Below are 17,642 nucleotides of genomic sequence, written 5' to 3' on the forward strand. Positions count from 1 at the left end.
GCCCCCATGAGTCCGTTACCTCCCACCAACTCCCTCCCACCATGCGTGGGGTTTATGGGAACTACAATTCAAGATGAGATTTGGGTGAGGACACAGCCAAACCATATCATACGGTATCTCTCAGGGCCTCTTGTCTCTGTGTGACCAACAGGATTTTGGGAACACCAAAGCCTCATCTCTCAAAGAGGATGGACAACTCCTTTTTTGGAAGAGGAAACCTGAAAAGCATCTAGCACTGGGAGTCAGGAGACTCCTCTTTCCAGTTTGCTCAGTTCCCTTTGACTATTCCATTCCCACATGTCTCTGCTCATGGCAGACATCATCAATTGATTGCAGCACTCATTTCTTTGGACCTTAGAGAAGGCCTCAGATTCCTTCTGAACACAGGATTCTGGGCAACCACTACCAATTAGCTAGGCTCATAAATTTTCTTCTCTTTTCTGGGCCTCAGCTTTTCCAGCTGTATCATGTGGGATTTGGTAGTTGGTTCCTGAGTCTAGGGTCCCATTCCTCTGAGCTTAGGGAAGGGCCACAGTGATTCCCATTCCTGGAGCTCTGGATGGGGGCAGCAGAGAGGCTCTGCTTGGTGTGTTATAAAGCTTTGTCCTGTTGGGAACTGGTCTCCTTGGCAATTTTCATTTTTCTAAAGAAACAGGTGAGTGGCAAGGAGTCTTTTTTGGGACTTTGTGAAGCACTATAAGGCCTTTTTGTGTCTATCATGAAGACAGTCTTGATGGTTGGAGTATTGTATAAGGTGAACTTTATATTTCTCTGACAGGGGCTGTAGAGAGGATGAATTCCAGCTTTCTATGAGCCAGCAGAGGCAATGGAGGCCCGGCCTCCTGATGTACTCTCTACCTGTTGCCCCAGCATGACTCCCACTGGTGCCTTTCTTGCTCTACTTGGCCTTCCTTTGTATGGTTTGGGATGTCCATGTGACAGGACCAAGGTGGGATGCACCCAGGTGACCCTGCAGCATCCAGCACAGTCCTGGGCACAAGAGGCCCTGCAGACTGGGATGGAAACTTCATTCCAATGGCTAGATGAGCTCTTGTTCCCTCTGTAGGCTCATGGTCTTTTTTTTTTTTTTTTTTTTTTTAAAGAGTCAGAGTTTTACTCTTGTCACCCAGGCTAGAGTGGCATGATCATAACTCACTGCAGCCTCAAACTCATGGGCTCAGGTGATCCTCCTGCTTCGGCCTCCCAAGTAACTGGGGTTGCACGTACACACCACCACGCCTGTGTAATTAAATTTTTTTCTTCTCTTTTCTTTTCTTTTTTTTTTTTAGAGACGGGGTCTTGCTATATTGCTCGGGTTGGTCTCAAACTCCTCCCAGCTCAGCTACCCAATGTTCAGGGATTACAGGCATGAACCACCGTACCCGGCTGGATGATCATTTTTATTCACACAGATGGAACTGCCCAGCTCAGGAATGTCCTAGTAACCTGGAACTTCCTGGGCTCAGCTGTCTTCCCCCCCAACTCAATGCAGAGTCCCCCTAGTGTTCTTTTTAGGACCTCTTGCATAACTTCGATGACAGTTCACTTCCTCCTCCATCTGTGCCCCTCACTGCAGGAAGGTTCCCCTTTCAGCCCACTCCTGTGAGTCTGTGGGTCACTCTCCTGTCTAGGCCTGAGCACCTTCTCCAGCAGCCCTGACTTTGATTCATTGTGACAGAGGAGCTGTGAGCTGTGGTTCCCAGCCATTCTGGGTGGCCACTTGCACTGCTCTGCCTAGGTGAGGTGTGTCTGAGGCAGTTTTACACACTATAGAATCAGCCTGCTGAATTCATGTCCTGCTCCGTGCTGGTCACCGAGTGTGACAACATGAACTTGGGAATCACCTGGCTCTTTCTGCTGCTGACGTGTTCTGAAGCCCAGCTGATGTTCTCTTTTCTACTTAATTGAATTTTTATTAAAAATTTTCTCCTCTTTTTTGCTTGTTTTCTTTCTCTTCCTGCAGCAGACAGCAAAAGCCTCATATAACCCTTTTCCTATTTGCCCTTTTTGCAGTATTAGTCACTTTTAAATGACTTTAATCTCCATCTTGCGCGCGCGCGCGCGCGTGTGTGTGTTTTAAACTCATTTTTGTTATAGTTCTTTGATTGCATTTACTCTGGGGGGTGGGGAGAAGCGTGGGTCTGGCATTAGTCATTGTACTTCCCACTTGATTTTCTCATGCTTCTCCTCCCAAAGTGGGTAAAGAGGGGTTGGGGGTGTAGTGAAGCCTTGTGGGTGAAAACACTGACTGAACAGGACTCAGAGGGGTTCGCATCCTGACTCTGCTGCCTGCCGGCTGTGTGGAACTGGACAAGTCACTCAGCCTCTCTGTGCCCTGGTTTTCTCATTTGTAAATGGAAATTATAACAGTACCTAACTCATTAGCCTATTGAGAGGGTTGAATGAGTGAGTACACATAAACTCTTAGAAGAATGCCTGGCACACAGCAAAATCAATACAAGTATTTACTTGAAAATAAAAATGTAGCGGCTGAACAGGACTTCCCTCGAAAAAACTCACCTTCTCCCTGAGTTCTGGAATGTTCATATTGGAAAGGACTCTGAGATTACCTTGGTCACAGTTGCAGGTGTATGTGTGGTGTCCAGCATCCAGCATGAGGAAAGTGTCATTGCTTTAAGAGAAGAGAACCTCAGGCCATGCGCGGTGGCTCACGCCTGTAATCCCAGCACTTTGGGAGGCTGGGGCAGGTGGATCACTTGAGGTCAGGAGTTCGAGACCAACCTGGCCAACATGGTGAAACCCTGTCTCTACTAAAAATACAAAAATTAACCGGGCATGGCGGCATGTGCCTGTAATCCCAGCTACTCTAGAGGATGAGAAAGGAGAATTGCTTGAACCCAGGAGGCGGAGGTTGTAGTGAGCCGAGATCACACCACTGCACTTCAGCCTGGGCCACAGGGCGAGACTCCATCCCTCCTACCAAAAAAAAAAAAAAAAAAAATAGACAAAAGAACCTTTTTCTCTGCTGATGCCCCTATAAATACATCCTGAGCTTTGGCCCCAGCTTATCTCTCTAGCATGATTCTAGAGCACTGAGCTAAGTGCCCCCAAAGCAAAATGCATTTGGAGGGGGTGGGATGGCAGCTGACGAGGTTGAATGTTCTTTGAATAAGAGACTTTAAACAGGGCAATCTGAGTTTGGGACTTTATATGTCAACATGCCCATTTTCCCTGATTGGGCCTTTTCAATTTAAGGAGCCTTATTTTCGTTTCAATTCAGATGATTATAATCTCAGCAGTGGCTCAGTTTGTTGCTCCCAGAATAATATGCTTTGCTTTAGTTTTGAAACTTGTTTGCAGAAAAATAAAGCCAAGCAGCCAGCCTGCAATGAAACTTGGGTACTCTGGTGCCGGGCAGGTTAAGATTCTCCTTTCCAAAGCCTACTGGGTGAATGACTGATGGGCCTGGGGACCAGGTTCTGTACTCCTACAAGATGCAGTTTGGCCAGACACTAGTGGGGCATCTGTCTTGGTACTGGTGGCCAGTTCCTCACCTCCCTGAACCCCACTTCCTCATCTCAGAAATGGGAACGTTACTGCAGACAACCAGATGTGGTTGTTGTGAGGATGAATAGAAATTAATTGCGATAATAGACATACTTAGCACAGTGCTGGCACGTGGGATGTTCTCAATAAATAGAGCTGTTATTATTGTTAGCACTTGTGGTACTAATTAGTACTAATTCTTATTATTGGCAAAATAGTGCTTTTGTTTAACAACTTTATTGAAGTATAATTTGCATACCATAAAATTCACTTGTTTGAAGTCAGCAACTCAGCCGGTCTTTGGTAAGTTTACAGAGCTTTGCAGTCTTCACTCACAGTCTAGTTTTAGACCATTTCCATCGTGTCAGAAGGATCCCTGTCACTTGTGCAGCCACTCCCTGCTCCCACCTCCAGCCTCAGACAGCCGCTAACCTGCCTTCTGTCTCAGATGCGCCTTATTCTGGACATTTCACATCAGTGGCATAATAGTGCTTTCTCCCATTATTTTTTCTCATCCACTCCTTCCAGTGGTTCCCTTTTTTCAGATGCATAAAGTGAGTGGTTAAGAGGAATACTGAGGGCATGGATGAATTCACAGAGGAGCCAGGAGGGCTCTGGCTCTGAGTGAGTGTCCTCTGGTGTGAAAGGTTTAGCAGCAAATGAACCCTGGCAGAAATATCTGTTCAGACTTGTCCTTGGGACAAGAGTGATAGTGGTTTCACCTGCCCAGTGGTTGAGAATTCTCCACACATCAGTTGCTGGGTGGGCTCCCGTGAGCTCGTGGGTCTCTCTGAGCCCTGATGAGCCCCTTCCAGAAATGCAAATCATGGGCCAGCCCCAGTCCTCCTCATGAGGCAGGCTCCAAGGAGATCAAGGTCTGAGGACCCTGAAGTCTTTACACGTGGGCCCTCTCCCCTTCTGACCCACGCAGGAGTGGTCTTACTTGACTGTTTGACCCCCAGAAGCTGGTCCAGGCCCACGTCATGATCGAGGGGCCTGAATGTGGACAGTCCTGGCATCAGTCTCTGGCACTGTCATTTCCCAGAGCAAGTCTCTGAGATGGTGCCTCGGTTTCCTCGTCTGTCCAGTGGGAGTGGCCCTGGCCACTCATTTGCAGTTGCGAGAAAGCACTTAGCAGAGTGCTGGGCACACGGGAAGGACTCAGTGGCAGCTTGAGTGAGTCTGAGCAAAGACATCAAAATAATAAGAAGCCAGTCCAACCTGACCTGGAGCGGGGGCCAAGCAGGTCCCCTGGCCCCAGCTATCTCCTGCCTGGGGTCCCTTTTGTCTGTGCCCCACAGAGCCCAGCTGGCAAGAGCTGGGAATTGGCAGGCAGGGGCTGGGGTGCCTCCCACTGCATGTCATCTGGGGAGCTGGCCGCGACTGCTGCGTCCTTCCTGTCTGCCGAACCCGTCATGTGAGGCCCCCAGGGGAGAAGGTGCTGGTGCTCTGGGAGGGCGTTCCGGGAGGCCCCTTGAGCTGGGCTGGGGAGCCAGGCTTCAGAGGTGGGTTGGCTGCCAGGAGCCTTGGAGCCGGGAGCTTTGGAGAACTGCAAGCTTCAGAGAGCTGCATGCATCCGGGTTGAGCTGTGCCAATGGTGCCAGGGGGGTCAGGTGGATCTTCACATGGTCAGCACTGCGGGGGCTAGGGGGTGGGAGTGGGGCCTAGGACCAGGCTCAGCCCCAGCTGTGAGGAACCCCTCAAGACCCTCCAGTCAGCCCTTGTTGTCTCTTTAAGTCTTGGGATTGGCCTGGGACAGCAGAGGCAGCTTGTGTGGAGAGCCTTGTAGGGAAACCACAGGTCTGTGATGTGTGTGTATGTGTGTGTGCGTGCGCGCACACGCATCTGCAGGTGAATGTGTGTACATGAGCGTGTGCATGTATATTTAAGTTTGTGAGTGATAGTGTGAGTGTGTGGGAGTGATGGTGCGAATGAATGTGTGTGATGGTGGGTGTTGTGTGTGTATGTAGGTGGGCGTGTGTGTATGCGCATGTGTGTGCCAGTGTTCACCCGTGCTGGGAGCACGGTGCGCCTGCCCCATCCCTTTCTGAAGGTCTGGGCTGCCTCTGGGCCAAGGTTACGTCTGGGTTACGTCTGTGAGGCTCTTCTGAAGACTCAGCCCGGCTGGCTGGCGGCTGGAGAGGCGGGGGCAGTGGTTTATTTCCTCGGGGTTACAAGAGCAAGGTCAGCGCAGCCGAATCTGAGCTTTTGTTTGTCTCTCCCCTGCCCGCAGCAGCCTGTGGTCTGTTTCATTCATTATTAAGTTTTAAATCCAGCTGAAGAGAAACTTGAGCCTTGGAACTCACTCCCTGCCCGGGCTGGCTCTGCTTGGCCCCCGTCAGGGAATGTCTCTGGCTTTATTCACTGTGTCCTGTGTGCCTTTGTTTTCCCAGAAACGGTCTACCCTTAGGTTTGTTTAGTTTTCCTCTGAGGCTGGACAGGCCAGCAAATGAGGGGGTTGCGAGGGCTGTCCCCAGGGAGGGTGGGACGCGCTGGAGTCTGTGCAAGGATTGCCTCTTCCTTGCCTTTGCAGTGGAGTTAAGGGTCTGCCTGGGTCTGAGCTCTGTGGTCGTCCACGTCCTCATTCTTCCTCCAATCACTGTCACGATCTCTCCATTTCTCTTGGTCCTGGGTGGGGTTGGGGCGAATCCAGGGGTGCAGCGGAAACAAAGAAAACAAGGGTCTCGGGATGGCCTGCGCCGGGAAACCCACAGATGCCTCTTCAGTGCCCTAGGCTCACTTCCCGCCTGAGCACTGGAATCTGCTGTCTCGGGCCCTCTGATTTCACACCTCCTATGTCTTGTGTACTACCTGAAGCAGCAGCTTCCAGCTTCGTCAGTCCACCCATCCCCAGAGAAAGGTGCATGCTATGGCCAATCTGATAAGGGAATCTTTGTTGTTGTTGTTGCAAAATTTTGCCTGTGTTCATAAGGACCAGTGGGATTTCCTTCCCTCCGGGATTAGGGATTTGAGGGGAGTTGACTCCCAGGTGTGGATCAAGTGACAGGACTTGTCCTCCTTTTGGCCTATAGGACTGATGGTCTGTGAGTTTGTTTTCAGTGACTTTGTCCAGGCTGCCCCTCCTTTCCCTATCAGGAAAGTGGCCGAGAGCCTCCCCTCTGATGGGGGGTACCACGTCCTGCCAGGTCCAGGCAAGTGTTGTTAAGGGAAAAGGCGCTCACCCTTCATTATCTGCCGCCCCTCTGGCATGCCCTCTGCAGACAGGAAGGCCCTGGTGTCCACTTGCTTCCGGCCCCTGCCCCTCCCCACAGCCCCCCGCAGCCGTTGGCCAGCTGCACAGCCTCAGCCCGTGCGCTGTCGAGAAGCTGGCTCTGTCCTTGTTTCTCGGCAGCCCTGGGAATTGCCTCTAATATCCTCTCTGCCTTCCCCTGCAGATGGTGATGACGACCCACAACTCTCCTGGGTGGCCTCGTCTCCCTCTAGCAAGGATGTTGCGTCACCCACGCAGATGATCGGAGATGGTTGTGACCTCGGCCTCGGCGAGGAGGAAGGGGGCACGGGCCTGCCGTACCCTTGCCAGTTCTGCGACAAGTCCTTCATCCGCCTGAGCTACTTGAAGAGGCACGAGCAGATCCACAGCGACAAGCTGCCGTTCAAGTGTACCTACTGCAGCCGCCTCTTCAAGCACAAGAGGAGCCGCGACCGGCACATCAAGCTGCATACGGGCGACAAGAAGTACCACTGCCACGAGTGCGAGGCGGCCTTCTCCCGCAGCGACCACCTCAAGATCCACCTGAAGACCCACAGCTCCAGCAAACCCTTCAAGTGCACTGTGTGCAAGCGTGGCTTCTCCTCCACCAGCTCGCTGCAGAGCCACATGCAGGCCCACAAAAAGAACAAGGAGCATCTGGCCAAGTCAGAGAAGGAAGCCAAGAAGGACGACTTCATGTGCGACTACTGCGAGGACACCTTCAGCCAGACAGAGGAGCTGGAGAAGCACGTGCTCACCCGCCACCCACAGCTGTCCGAGAAGGCGGACCTGCAGTGTATCCACTGCCCCGAGGTCTTCGTCGACGAGAACACGCTGCTCACCCATATCCACCAAGCCCACGCCAACCAGAAACACAAGTGCCCCATGTGCCCTGAGCAGTTCTCCTCCGTAGAAGGTGTTTACTGCCACCTGGACAGCCACCGGCAGCCCGACTCCAGCAACCACAGCGTCAGTCCCGACCCCGTACTGGGCAGTGTGGCCTCCATGAGTAGCGCCACGCCTGACTCCAGCGCCTCTGTGGAGCGTGGCTCCACCCCGGACTCCACCTTGAAGCCGCTGCGGGGGCAGAAGAAGATGCGGGATGACGGGCAGGGCTGGACCAAGGTGGTCTATAGCTGCCCCTATTGCTCCAAGCGGGACTTTAACAGCCTGGCCGTGCTGGAAATCCACCTGAAGACCATCCACGCGGACAAGCCCCAGCAGAGCCACACGTGTCAGATCTGCCTGGACTCCATGCCCACCCTCTACAACCTCAACGAGCACGTTCGCAAGCTGCACAAGAACCACGCCTACCCCATGATGCAGTTTGGCAACATCTCCGCCTTCCACTGCAACTACTGCCCCGAGATGTTCGCCGACATCAATAGCCTGCAGGAGCACATCCGTGTCTCCCACTGCGGCCCCAACACCAACCCCTCTGACGGCAATAACGCCTTCTTCTGCAACCAGTGCTCCATGGGTTTCCTCACTGAGTCCTCCCTCACCGAGCACATCCAGCAGGCCCACTGCAGTGTGGGCAGTGCCAAACTAGAGTCTCCGGTGGTGCAGCCCACGCAGTCCTTCATGGAGGTCTATTCCTGCCCCTACTGCACCAACTCCCCCATCTTTGGCTCCATCCTGAAGCTCACCAAGCACATCAAGGAGAACCACAAGAACATTCCACTGGCCCACAGCAAGAAGTCCAAGGCTGAGCAGAGCCCAGTCTCATCCGACGTGGAAGTGTCTTCCCCGAAGCGGCAGCGGCTCTCAGCAAGCGCCAACTCCATCTCCAATGGCGAGTATCCTTGCAATCAGTGCGACCTCAAGTTCTCCAACTTTGAGAGCTTCCAGACCCACCTGAAGCTGCACCTGGAGCTGCTGCTGCGGAAGCAGGCATGCCCCCAGTGCAAAGAGGACTTTGACTCCCAGGAGTCCCTCCTGCAGCACCTGACGGTGCATTATATGACCACGTCAACCCACTATGTGTGCGAGAGCTGCGACAAGCAATTTTCCTCTGTGGATGACCTGCAGAAGCACCTGCTGGACATGCACACCTTCGTGCTGTATCACTGTACCCTGTGTCAGGAGGTCTTCGACTCCAAGGTGTCTATCCAGGTGCACTTGGCGGTGAAGCACAGCAACGAGAAGAAGATGTACCGCTGCACGGCCTGCAACTGGGACTTCCGCAAGGAGGCTGACCTGCAGGTGCACGTCAAACACAGCCACCTGGGCAACCCAGCCAAGGCTCACAAGTGCATCTTCTGTGGGGAGACCTTCAGCACCGAGGTGGAGCTGCAGTGCCACATCACCACACACAGCAAGAAGTATAACTGCAAGTTCTGCAGCAAGGCCTTCCACGCCATCATCCTGCTGGAGAAGCACCTGCGGGAGAAGCACTGTGTGTTTGATGCCGCGACTGAGAACGGCACGGCCAACGGGGTGCCCCCCACGGCCACCAAGAAAGCTGAGCCTGCTGACCTGCAGGGCATGCTGCTTAAGAACCCTGAGGCGCCTAACAGCCACGAGGCCAGCGAGGATGACGTGGACGCGTCGGAGCCCATGTACGGCTGCGACATCTGTGGGGCGGCGTACACCATGGAGGTGCTGCTGCAGAACCACCGGCTGCGGGACCACAACATCCGGCCAGGCGAGGATGATGGCTCACGCAAGAAGGCTGAGTTTATCAAGGGCAGCCACAAATGCAACGTTTGCTCACGGACTTTCTTCTCGGAGAACGGGCTTCGGGAGCACCTGCAGACGCACCGGGGCCCTGCCAAGCACTACATGTGTCCCATCTGTGGTGAGCGTTTCCCTTCGCTGCTGACGCTCACCGAGCACAAGGTGACCCACAGCAAGAGCCTGGACACGGGCACCTGTCGCATCTGCAAGATGCCCCTGCAGAGCGAGGAGGAGTTTATCGAGCACTGCCAGATGCACCCTGACCTGCGCAACTCGCTCACGGGCTTCCGCTGTGTGGTCTGCATGCAGACGGTCACCTCCACGCTCGAGCTCAAGATCCACGGCACCTTCCATATGCAGAAGCTGGCAGGCAGCTCGGCGGCATCCTCCCCGAATGGCCAGGGACTGCAGAAGCTCTACAAGTGCGCCCTGTGCCTCAAGGAGTTCCGCAGCAAGCAGGACCTGGTGAAGCTCGACGTCAATGGGCTGCCCTATGGCCTCTGTGCCGGCTGCATGGCCCGCAGCGCCAATGGACAGGTGGGTGGCCTGGTCCCGCCCGAGCCCGCCGACCGGCCCTGTGCTGGCCTCCGCTGCCCTGAGTGCAGTGTCAAGTTCGAGAGTGCCGAAGACCTGGAGAGCCACATGCAGGTGGACCACCGTGATCTCACACCGGAGACCAGTGGGCCCCGGAAAGCCACCCAGACGTCGCCAGTGCCCCGGGTAAGTGCAGCCCACCTCATCCTGCTCCCTGCTCCTCCCCTTGGGGCTCCTCTGGTCCCCACAGGAGCCACGTACCCTCAGTGCCGTGTTTCCGAGAAGCGGCGCTATCATGCAGTAGCGAGACACAACTGCTGTGCTGTAGACTCCTTGAGTTTGAACCTCAGCATTGCCATTGCTTTTCCAACCATGTGATGGGCTCATGTTATTTATCTCTCTGGGCCTCATTTGTCAAGTGCTAATCTGTAAAATGGGAGCAATAATTGTCCCAGCCTCAGAGAATTGTTGTGAGAGGCTGATGACATCATGCAGGTAACGTGCCTGGCATAGTGGCTGATGCACAGTGAGGGCATCATGAGTGGTGGCTGGTGTCTTTGTTGATGAGCTGGGGTAGACATACTCATTTGTTTATTGGGTCTCCTTAGGCAAGTCACTGACTTTTCTGGGCCTTAGATCCGGGATTCTTTTGACAGTTCATAGAGATCACACACACACAAGGGACCGAGCGCCTGGCACTCAGGGCTCAGTGGTGCTGGTTGTCATCACCAGCTGGTACTCTTATCACCAGCAGCATCATTTCTGTTAGTGCAGTTGCTGGTATGTGGAAGGCCCTTCGACGTGGTTCGATTGCTGTTATTGTTAATGACTGTTTGATTCCTTCATCAAATTTTCCCTGAGCACCCGTTATGTTTGGAGGTGCCTGGGAGCCAAGGAGAACCAGAAATGGACCCTGACTTGGGACTTGTGGACCAGAGGGAGCCAGCCACAGGCCCATAATAAGTGGCTTTCAATGAGCTGTGGAGAAGTCTAGGCTACAGATAGGCCCACACAGGCCTTGAGTACAGGGCCTGAGGGGCACTCAGTGGTGGGCCTGGAGTCTGTGTGGCCCTTGGGTATCAGACAGCACAGGCCTGGGGTTCCCATTGAGTCTGTGTTGTCTGTTTCCAGACCGAGGAGGTGCCAGGTGGCTCTCGGGAGTACCATTCCCTCGAGGACCGCTGCTGGCACCATTGGCAGGGAGGCAGGGTTTGGGGAAGGGCCATGTGCCATAGGTGCCTGCTGGGACACAGGAGTGTTTGCTGAGGGTGTTTTTCCTGGGACCCTGTGATTTTGAGGGGGTGAGGAGGGCAGAGGGAGAGAGACGAGGGCCAGAGAGAGTAAAGGGAACACCCCACAGTGGAAGGGGCCTCAGCACCCACTGACCCCACCTTCTGGTGTTACACACAGGCCCACGGGAGCCCAGAGGGCCAGGGGACCCTTCCATGGATATCTGCCTGAAGAGAGGAGCACTTGAATGAAAATAGCAAGGCCAGGCGTTGTGGCTCACACCTGTAGTCCCAGCACTTTTTGAGCCTGGAAGATCAAGGCTGCAGTGAGCTATGATCACACCATTGCATTCTAGCCTGGGTGGCAGAGTGGGACCCTGTCTCTTAAAAAAAGAAAAGCCGGGTGCAGTGGCTCACGCCTGTAATCCCAGCACTTTGGGAGGCCAAGGCAAGCGGATCACAAGGTCAGGAGATCGACACCATCCTGCCCAACGTGGTGAAACCCTGTCTCTACTAATAATACAAAAAAATTACCTGGGCATAGTGGCACACGCCTATAGTCCCAGATACTCAGGAGGCTGAGGCAGGAGAATTGCTTTAACCCCGGAGGCAGAGGTTGCAGTGAGCCAAGATCGTACCACTGCATTCTAGCCTGGGTGACAGAGGGAGATTCTGTCTCCAAAAAACAAAAAGAAAAAGAAAGAAAGAAAAGAACAGAGCTGCATGTCTGGCTGGGGCCTGGGGCCTCTCCTCAAAGTCCTGTCTGGAGTGGAGAGCTCTTTTTAGGGGCTATAGCAATACCCCACCCTCTCAGGGCCCTTTGGCTGAGCCAGGGTTCTAAACAGGGCTCCAGGAGGATTCCCTCCGAGGGGCTGAGCATGGGCACTGGTTTCTGCTGCCCCGCTCTGTCCCCCTCAGCCTTTCTAGGGGGCGTAGGTGCTCTCAGGGAATGTTTGGGTCCTGGAGTCAGGTGGCCTGGGTTAAAATCTCCTTTTCCCGTGACCCAGCAGTAATTTGACCTCTCTGGGCCTCTGTGCTCCACTACGAAGCCAGAGGTAGTGGCAGTGTAATGAATAGTGATAGTGATGGAATAGTAATGGAGTCTCTCCTGGGCTGACATCTCTGCATCCAGGGAGAAACTGGGGGGCCTCTCTGATTTTTTAATCATTATCTGCTCTGATTGGTCACTGCCTGTTCCCCATCAGTTGTGAACCATCGTGACTATTTATCATGCTGACCTCAGTGTTTTGCTCTGAGGATTAAATGTGTAAATTAAGTGCCAAGCACATAGTAGATGCTGCTGGTATTTTTTCCTTTTACAGTAGCAATCCACACTCATTGAGGAGTAAGGACTTGCCAAGCACTTCCTACTTAATCCTTACAATATTTCATGTTGTAAGTGAGGAAACTGAGGCGTAGCACAATGATGTCGCTTGCCTCAAGCCCCCAGCTTTCCAGAGCTGAGAGGGGACTTGAACCCAGAGAGGCAGCATCTGCACCACAGCCCCTGGTCTTGACCAACAGTCCACCCAGCAGCTCTGCAACGCATCCTGGCTGTAAGAAGGGAGAGCCCAGCTGGGGTGGGGTCCCGGGTGGTCACAGCTGTGCTCATGCTGTGGAGCAGTGCAGCTGGGCTGGGTCACTATGCCCGCTTCTCCTGGGTGCCCCTCAACCTGGATCACCCCTCCCTTTCTGGCACTGCCCACCATGGTGCTGGGTTTTCTGATGGCCAAGGAGCTGTTTCTAGAGCCTCCAAAGCCTTGGGCTGTGTCAGCCTCCCTGGAGTGCTCTGCATCCAGCACCAAGCACCACTTTGTGAAAACCCCTACTATGTGAGAGGCGCTCTGCTGGGCACCAACTTTTAGGTCATCTCTATGGCAACAACCCAGGAACCTTGTTGTGGCCTGTGTTTTGGCAAAGAGGGGCCAGCTCAGGTAGGTGATGCCATATACCCAAGGATGCGCAGCTGTGCACGGCTCTGCAGGGACTGAAACTCGAGGGGAGCGTGTTTCCTGGAGGCCCCCAGGCCTTCCTCTCCCTGCCTTCGGGTCTCATGTGAGCAGGGATGAGCTGAAAATCATGGCTCTGCCTGCCTAGAGGCCCGGGGAGATGGGCCGTTGCAGAAAGGAGCTAGACAAAGCCCAGGTGCCTCCCCAGCCAAGGTGGCATTCTCTGGGGCCTTGCCCCCTGCGTGGGCACACCTGGGGGCAGGGGCCCAGCTGTCAGTTAGCCCACCCCTTCCCTCCCTGAGGACCCACTCATGTAAGAACAGACTCTGGGGGTTTCACAGGGGCTTGGGGGCTGGCAGGCTGGGACCCTCGGGAGTGTATCCACAGCAACCAGCTCTCAGAGGACTGGGTTCCCATGGGGCCGAGGCTGCTGTCGGCTGGAGCATGAAGCATTGAAGTTCCATCTCCGCCTCTGTTTATGGGTAATGACAACATCACCCCAAGTCGAGACCAGCACGGGCAGAACCTGACCATCCATCGATCCCACAGATCCCCACAGTGCCTTTCTCTGCTGGGTGGGGCAGGCCAGGTGTTCTCATACCCATTTTACAGCCAAGTAAACAGATATCCAGGTTAGAGGGCCTGTCCAGATCCCACTAGCTTTCTGTCACCTAGACCAGGCCTGACAGGAGGTCTGGAACACGGAGCTGAGAATGGCAGCTCAGACAGTGGGCATCGAAGTGTTTGCTGTTCTCCCACTCACCAGCAAGAGGCTCTGACCAAGTGATGCAGCCTCTTGAAACTCCACTTACCCTATCCCTAGAGTGGAGCTTGCAGAGGGTTTGTGAGTATTTAGCATAAATGCTGCCCACACATGGCAGGTGCTCAGTGAACGTTGGCAGTGGTCACGATCATGGAAATTTATCAGCTCTGGCTGGCTTTTCCTTCTCTCCTTCCTGTCTTGAAGGGCTCCAGCCATTTCTTCCCTGCCCTCCCTCTCTTGTCTCCGCCATTCTCGAGTGTGTTTTCTTCCTGCCCGGGGCCTCCCTCTGCAGTTGCTCAGGGCCGTGTTGGGGGAGGCACCCTGGCCACAGGCCCTGGAACTCAGCTCTAGTTCTTCTGGGCTGGGCCCCAGGGAAGGGGCTTATGGCAGGGGAGGTGCTTTGAGTGCCAAGTTCTATCTTTCTGTAATTATGTCACCTAGTAGGGGCTGAAGCTCCAGGAGGAAGGGGTCTCCAGGGGGGTTGAGAGTGGGGACAGACCAGGAATAGATGTTGGGATGAGGACTGGAGTCCAGCCATGCTTGGAGGGTTTGGGGGCTGGTGAGCCTGTATGTGTATGTGCCTATGTGTGAGTGCACATGTGTGCACTTATGAGTCTACATCTGTGTACATGAGAGTGTGGTACGTGTGGGGATGGGTCTGTGTATGCACTTGTGTCAGAAGCTATGTGCACATCTGTGGGTGTATTTGGGAGTACCGGTCTGTGTACTGGGGTTGTGGTGAATGAACTGAAGACAGGGTCTCTGGATGAGTGTGGACATGCCCATCTATGTGGCCTTGTTCACCCATGTGGATGGCCCTGCTTCTCTGGGGGTTGCACGTATGTATCCATGTTACAGGTTGCTGTGTGTAGGGGTTGTGAGTGTGTCTGTGAAGGTCTTGTGTGTTGCTGGTGAGTTGGGGTGAGGGTGAGCATGTGAATGCACACATATGTGCTTGCACATCTGTGTGTGTGTCTTGTGTGTGTATGAGGGGTCAGCCCTTCCCCCAGCCCCTCCCTTGGGAACCCTCTGAACCCTCTGAAGCCCAGTGCCCCACCAGGAGGGGCTCAGTTATTGGACAGTGTTCTTCCTATTACCAAGGCATTTGAGAGGCATTTGGGGGCAGCCTGTCTTACTGCCCAAGCCCCTGGGGATATATTTTCCAAGCACAGTGAGCTCCCTTTATTCACCAGCCCCTGGGAAGATCAACCAAGTCACTGCGATCATGGACTGTTCCCTGCATGTCTCTGGACCAGCCATGACTGCAACCTCCAGAGACTTGCACCCAAGCAAATCCCCATCCTTGGAGGGGGGACATGGTCTTCTGCCCCCAGCCATCACTGCGGCTTGGTACCAACCCCTTTCTCCCATCCACCCGCCTACAGGCCTGGGTGGTCCTTGTCCAGCAGGCCTCCCATGGACTTCCTTGTGATGAAGCTTCCCTTCCTGGGGTGTGTTTCATTCATTAATTCACTCATTCCATTCATTCATTCATTCATTCATTCATTCAACCACCAAGGGTTTTGCACCTTGCCAAGCAGAGTGGGTGGGGGCACATGTGAGCAGAAGGCATGGTTTTGATGCTGGAGACGCTCGAGGTGGTTCTTCTCCATGACCATCGCCCTGGAGTTGACCTGAGATAGGTACTCTGGGCTGCATCCCCTGAGAAGACCTCAGGCCCTGTAGTCTCCTTGTGGCCTGGACATCTTCCTTTCTCTGTGGTAAGGCTGGACTCCCCAGCCCTGTCTTCCCCTCCACCCTGCCCCTGACTTACCTAACTCTTCCCAGGGCCTTTCCATGCAGAGTGCCTATGTCTGGGCCCCAGGCTGTGGCCTGTACTCAGGACACAGCAAACACCCCAAGTCTTCTGAAACACTGTGGGAAAGGCCCCTGGTTTTGTCAGAGCAGGTTCTGGAGCCTGAAGCATCCAGCACCAGTTTCTCCAGTTGTTTCTTCATTCATTCATTTGTTCAAGAAGCATTTTCTTAGCACTGATAATAATCATAATAAAAGTGAAATAATTATTATGCGCTGACCCTAGGTCAGGCCTGCATTAGGGTGGTGTGAGTCCAGGACGCTGAAGTCATCTTTAGTTCTCTTTGTCACTTCTGCCTGAATACACTCCTCCGCATATGTTATTCTGCAACTTTATGTGTTCAGCAAAGGCTTGTTAAGCACTTCATGTGGCTGTGTTGCCTCAAAGGTAGACAAAACACATGCCTGGCCCTCTGGGTGCTCATGGTGCAACAAGGGAGCAGATAAGCCAGTCTGCCATGACACAGCAATGTGTTAATTACCTAGGGTCCTTTAGCATAACTGCAGGGGTGTAAAGGGGATCCTGGACCCATTCTGGGTGAAAAGAGAAGGCTTCTCAGAAGAGATGACATTTGAACTGAGTCAAGGATGGAGGGGGTGTTGCATGTAGAGCAACCAGACAGGCAAAGGCCTATAGTTACTTAGGGAACTGTGGATGTGGGTGGAAAGAGGAAAATAGGAACAGAGAACAGGTAGGATAAAATAGAAATTAATTCAAAAGATGGTGGGATTTAAAATCAACCATATTGACAATTACACTAAGTATAAATGGAGTTAAAATTTCAATCAAAAGGTAGAGATTGTCAGATTAGATGCAAAGAAAAAAGCAAGACTTAATTGAATGCTATCTACAGGGCCTGAACTATAAATATAAAGACACAGATAGGTTAAAAGTAAAAGGAAAGAAAAATGTGCACCATGCAAGAACTCATCATAGCATTTCAGAATGATAAAGAGGGAGGTGGGAGCTGAGACAGTTAAGCTCCCTGGTGGATCATCTGGCTGCATTGTTGAGGGTTGGGCCTGGGACCTCGGCCAAGAAATCTGAAGTTCTGCTCCCTTTTCCAGAAGTAAGAGAAGCCCTCTCATCCCAGGAACCAAAGTGGTCTTCAAAAAACTTGGATATTTTGATTCCCAATACCACCCCTCTTTCTTCAAAAAACCCCACAGCCACAGTCCTTCCCTCAGATGGGCAACACCACCTCTGTCCCTGGGGTGTTTCAGAACCATCCGGGATTAGTTGTGAGAGTGAGGTTCACTCTTTGGAATGACTCTTCGAGAAGCTTTGAAGCTTCTCATCTCAGTTTTTCTGCCCTCAGCTCTCACAGGCAGCTGGTAATAGCCCCTGTGTGTGGAAACCAACTGTGGGAACCCTTGGGGCCATGTGTGCTTAGGGCAGATGAGGAGTGCCCTAGCCACCCTTGAACACCAGAGTTGCCAGAAACAGTGTCCCCTGCTCAGCCACATGGTTATTAGGGTGAGTAAATGGATAAGAAGGTTGTTGGATAGGTAGAAAGATAGATGGATGGATGGATGGATGGACGGACGGATGGATGGATGGATGGATGGATGTGTGTGTAGATGGATGAATGGATAGACAGACAATAGGTAGGTGGATGGATGGATAGACTGATGGATGAATAGATGGATGGATGGGTGGATGTATATGTGGATGAATGGGTAGATGGGTGGGTGTGTAGGTAGATGGATGGGTAGATAGAGGATGGATGGATGGATGGGTGGATGGAGGATGGATGAATGGGTAGATGGGTATGTGTGTGTAGTTGTGTGGATAGGGATATGGATGGGTAGATGGAGTGTGGGTGGATGGGTGTGTGAGTATGTAGATAAATGGATGGGTAGATGGAGGATGGGTGGTTGGGTATGGTATGTATGTAGATGGATGGATGGATAGATGGAGGAAGGGTGAATGGGTCTATTGGTGGGTGTGTATG

General features: G+C 53.2%; 1 protein-coding gene across 2 annotated transcripts in view; it reads left to right on the top strand.

Annotated features, from left to right (window-relative positions):
- The window catches only part of LOC105519275 (zinc finger protein 423), a 171,714-nt gene that overhangs the window by 18,320 nt on the left and 135,752 nt on the right, over positions 1–17,642 (top strand). The window contains exons 1-2 of one of the 2 annotated variants that reach the window (XM_011952587.1): positions 4,905–5,012; positions 6,903–10,117. In XM_011952587.1, coding sequence (XP_011807977.1) covers positions 6,977–10,117 — 3,141 coding nt within the window. In that variant the 5' untranslated portion in view covers positions 4,905–5,012; positions 6,903–6,976. Of the gene's footprint in view, positions 1–4,904; positions 5,013–6,902; positions 10,118–17,642 lie in introns of those variants that run through there. The other variant, XM_011952586.1, reaches the window with a different exon arrangement.

This window comes from Colobus angolensis, unplaced genomic scaffold (assembly GCF_000951035.1).
Source record: "Colobus angolensis palliatus isolate OR3802 unplaced genomic scaffold, Cang.pa_1.0 Scaffold343, whole genome shotgun sequence".
NCBI lineage: Eukaryota > Metazoa > Chordata > Mammalia > Primates > Cercopithecidae > Colobus > Colobus angolensis.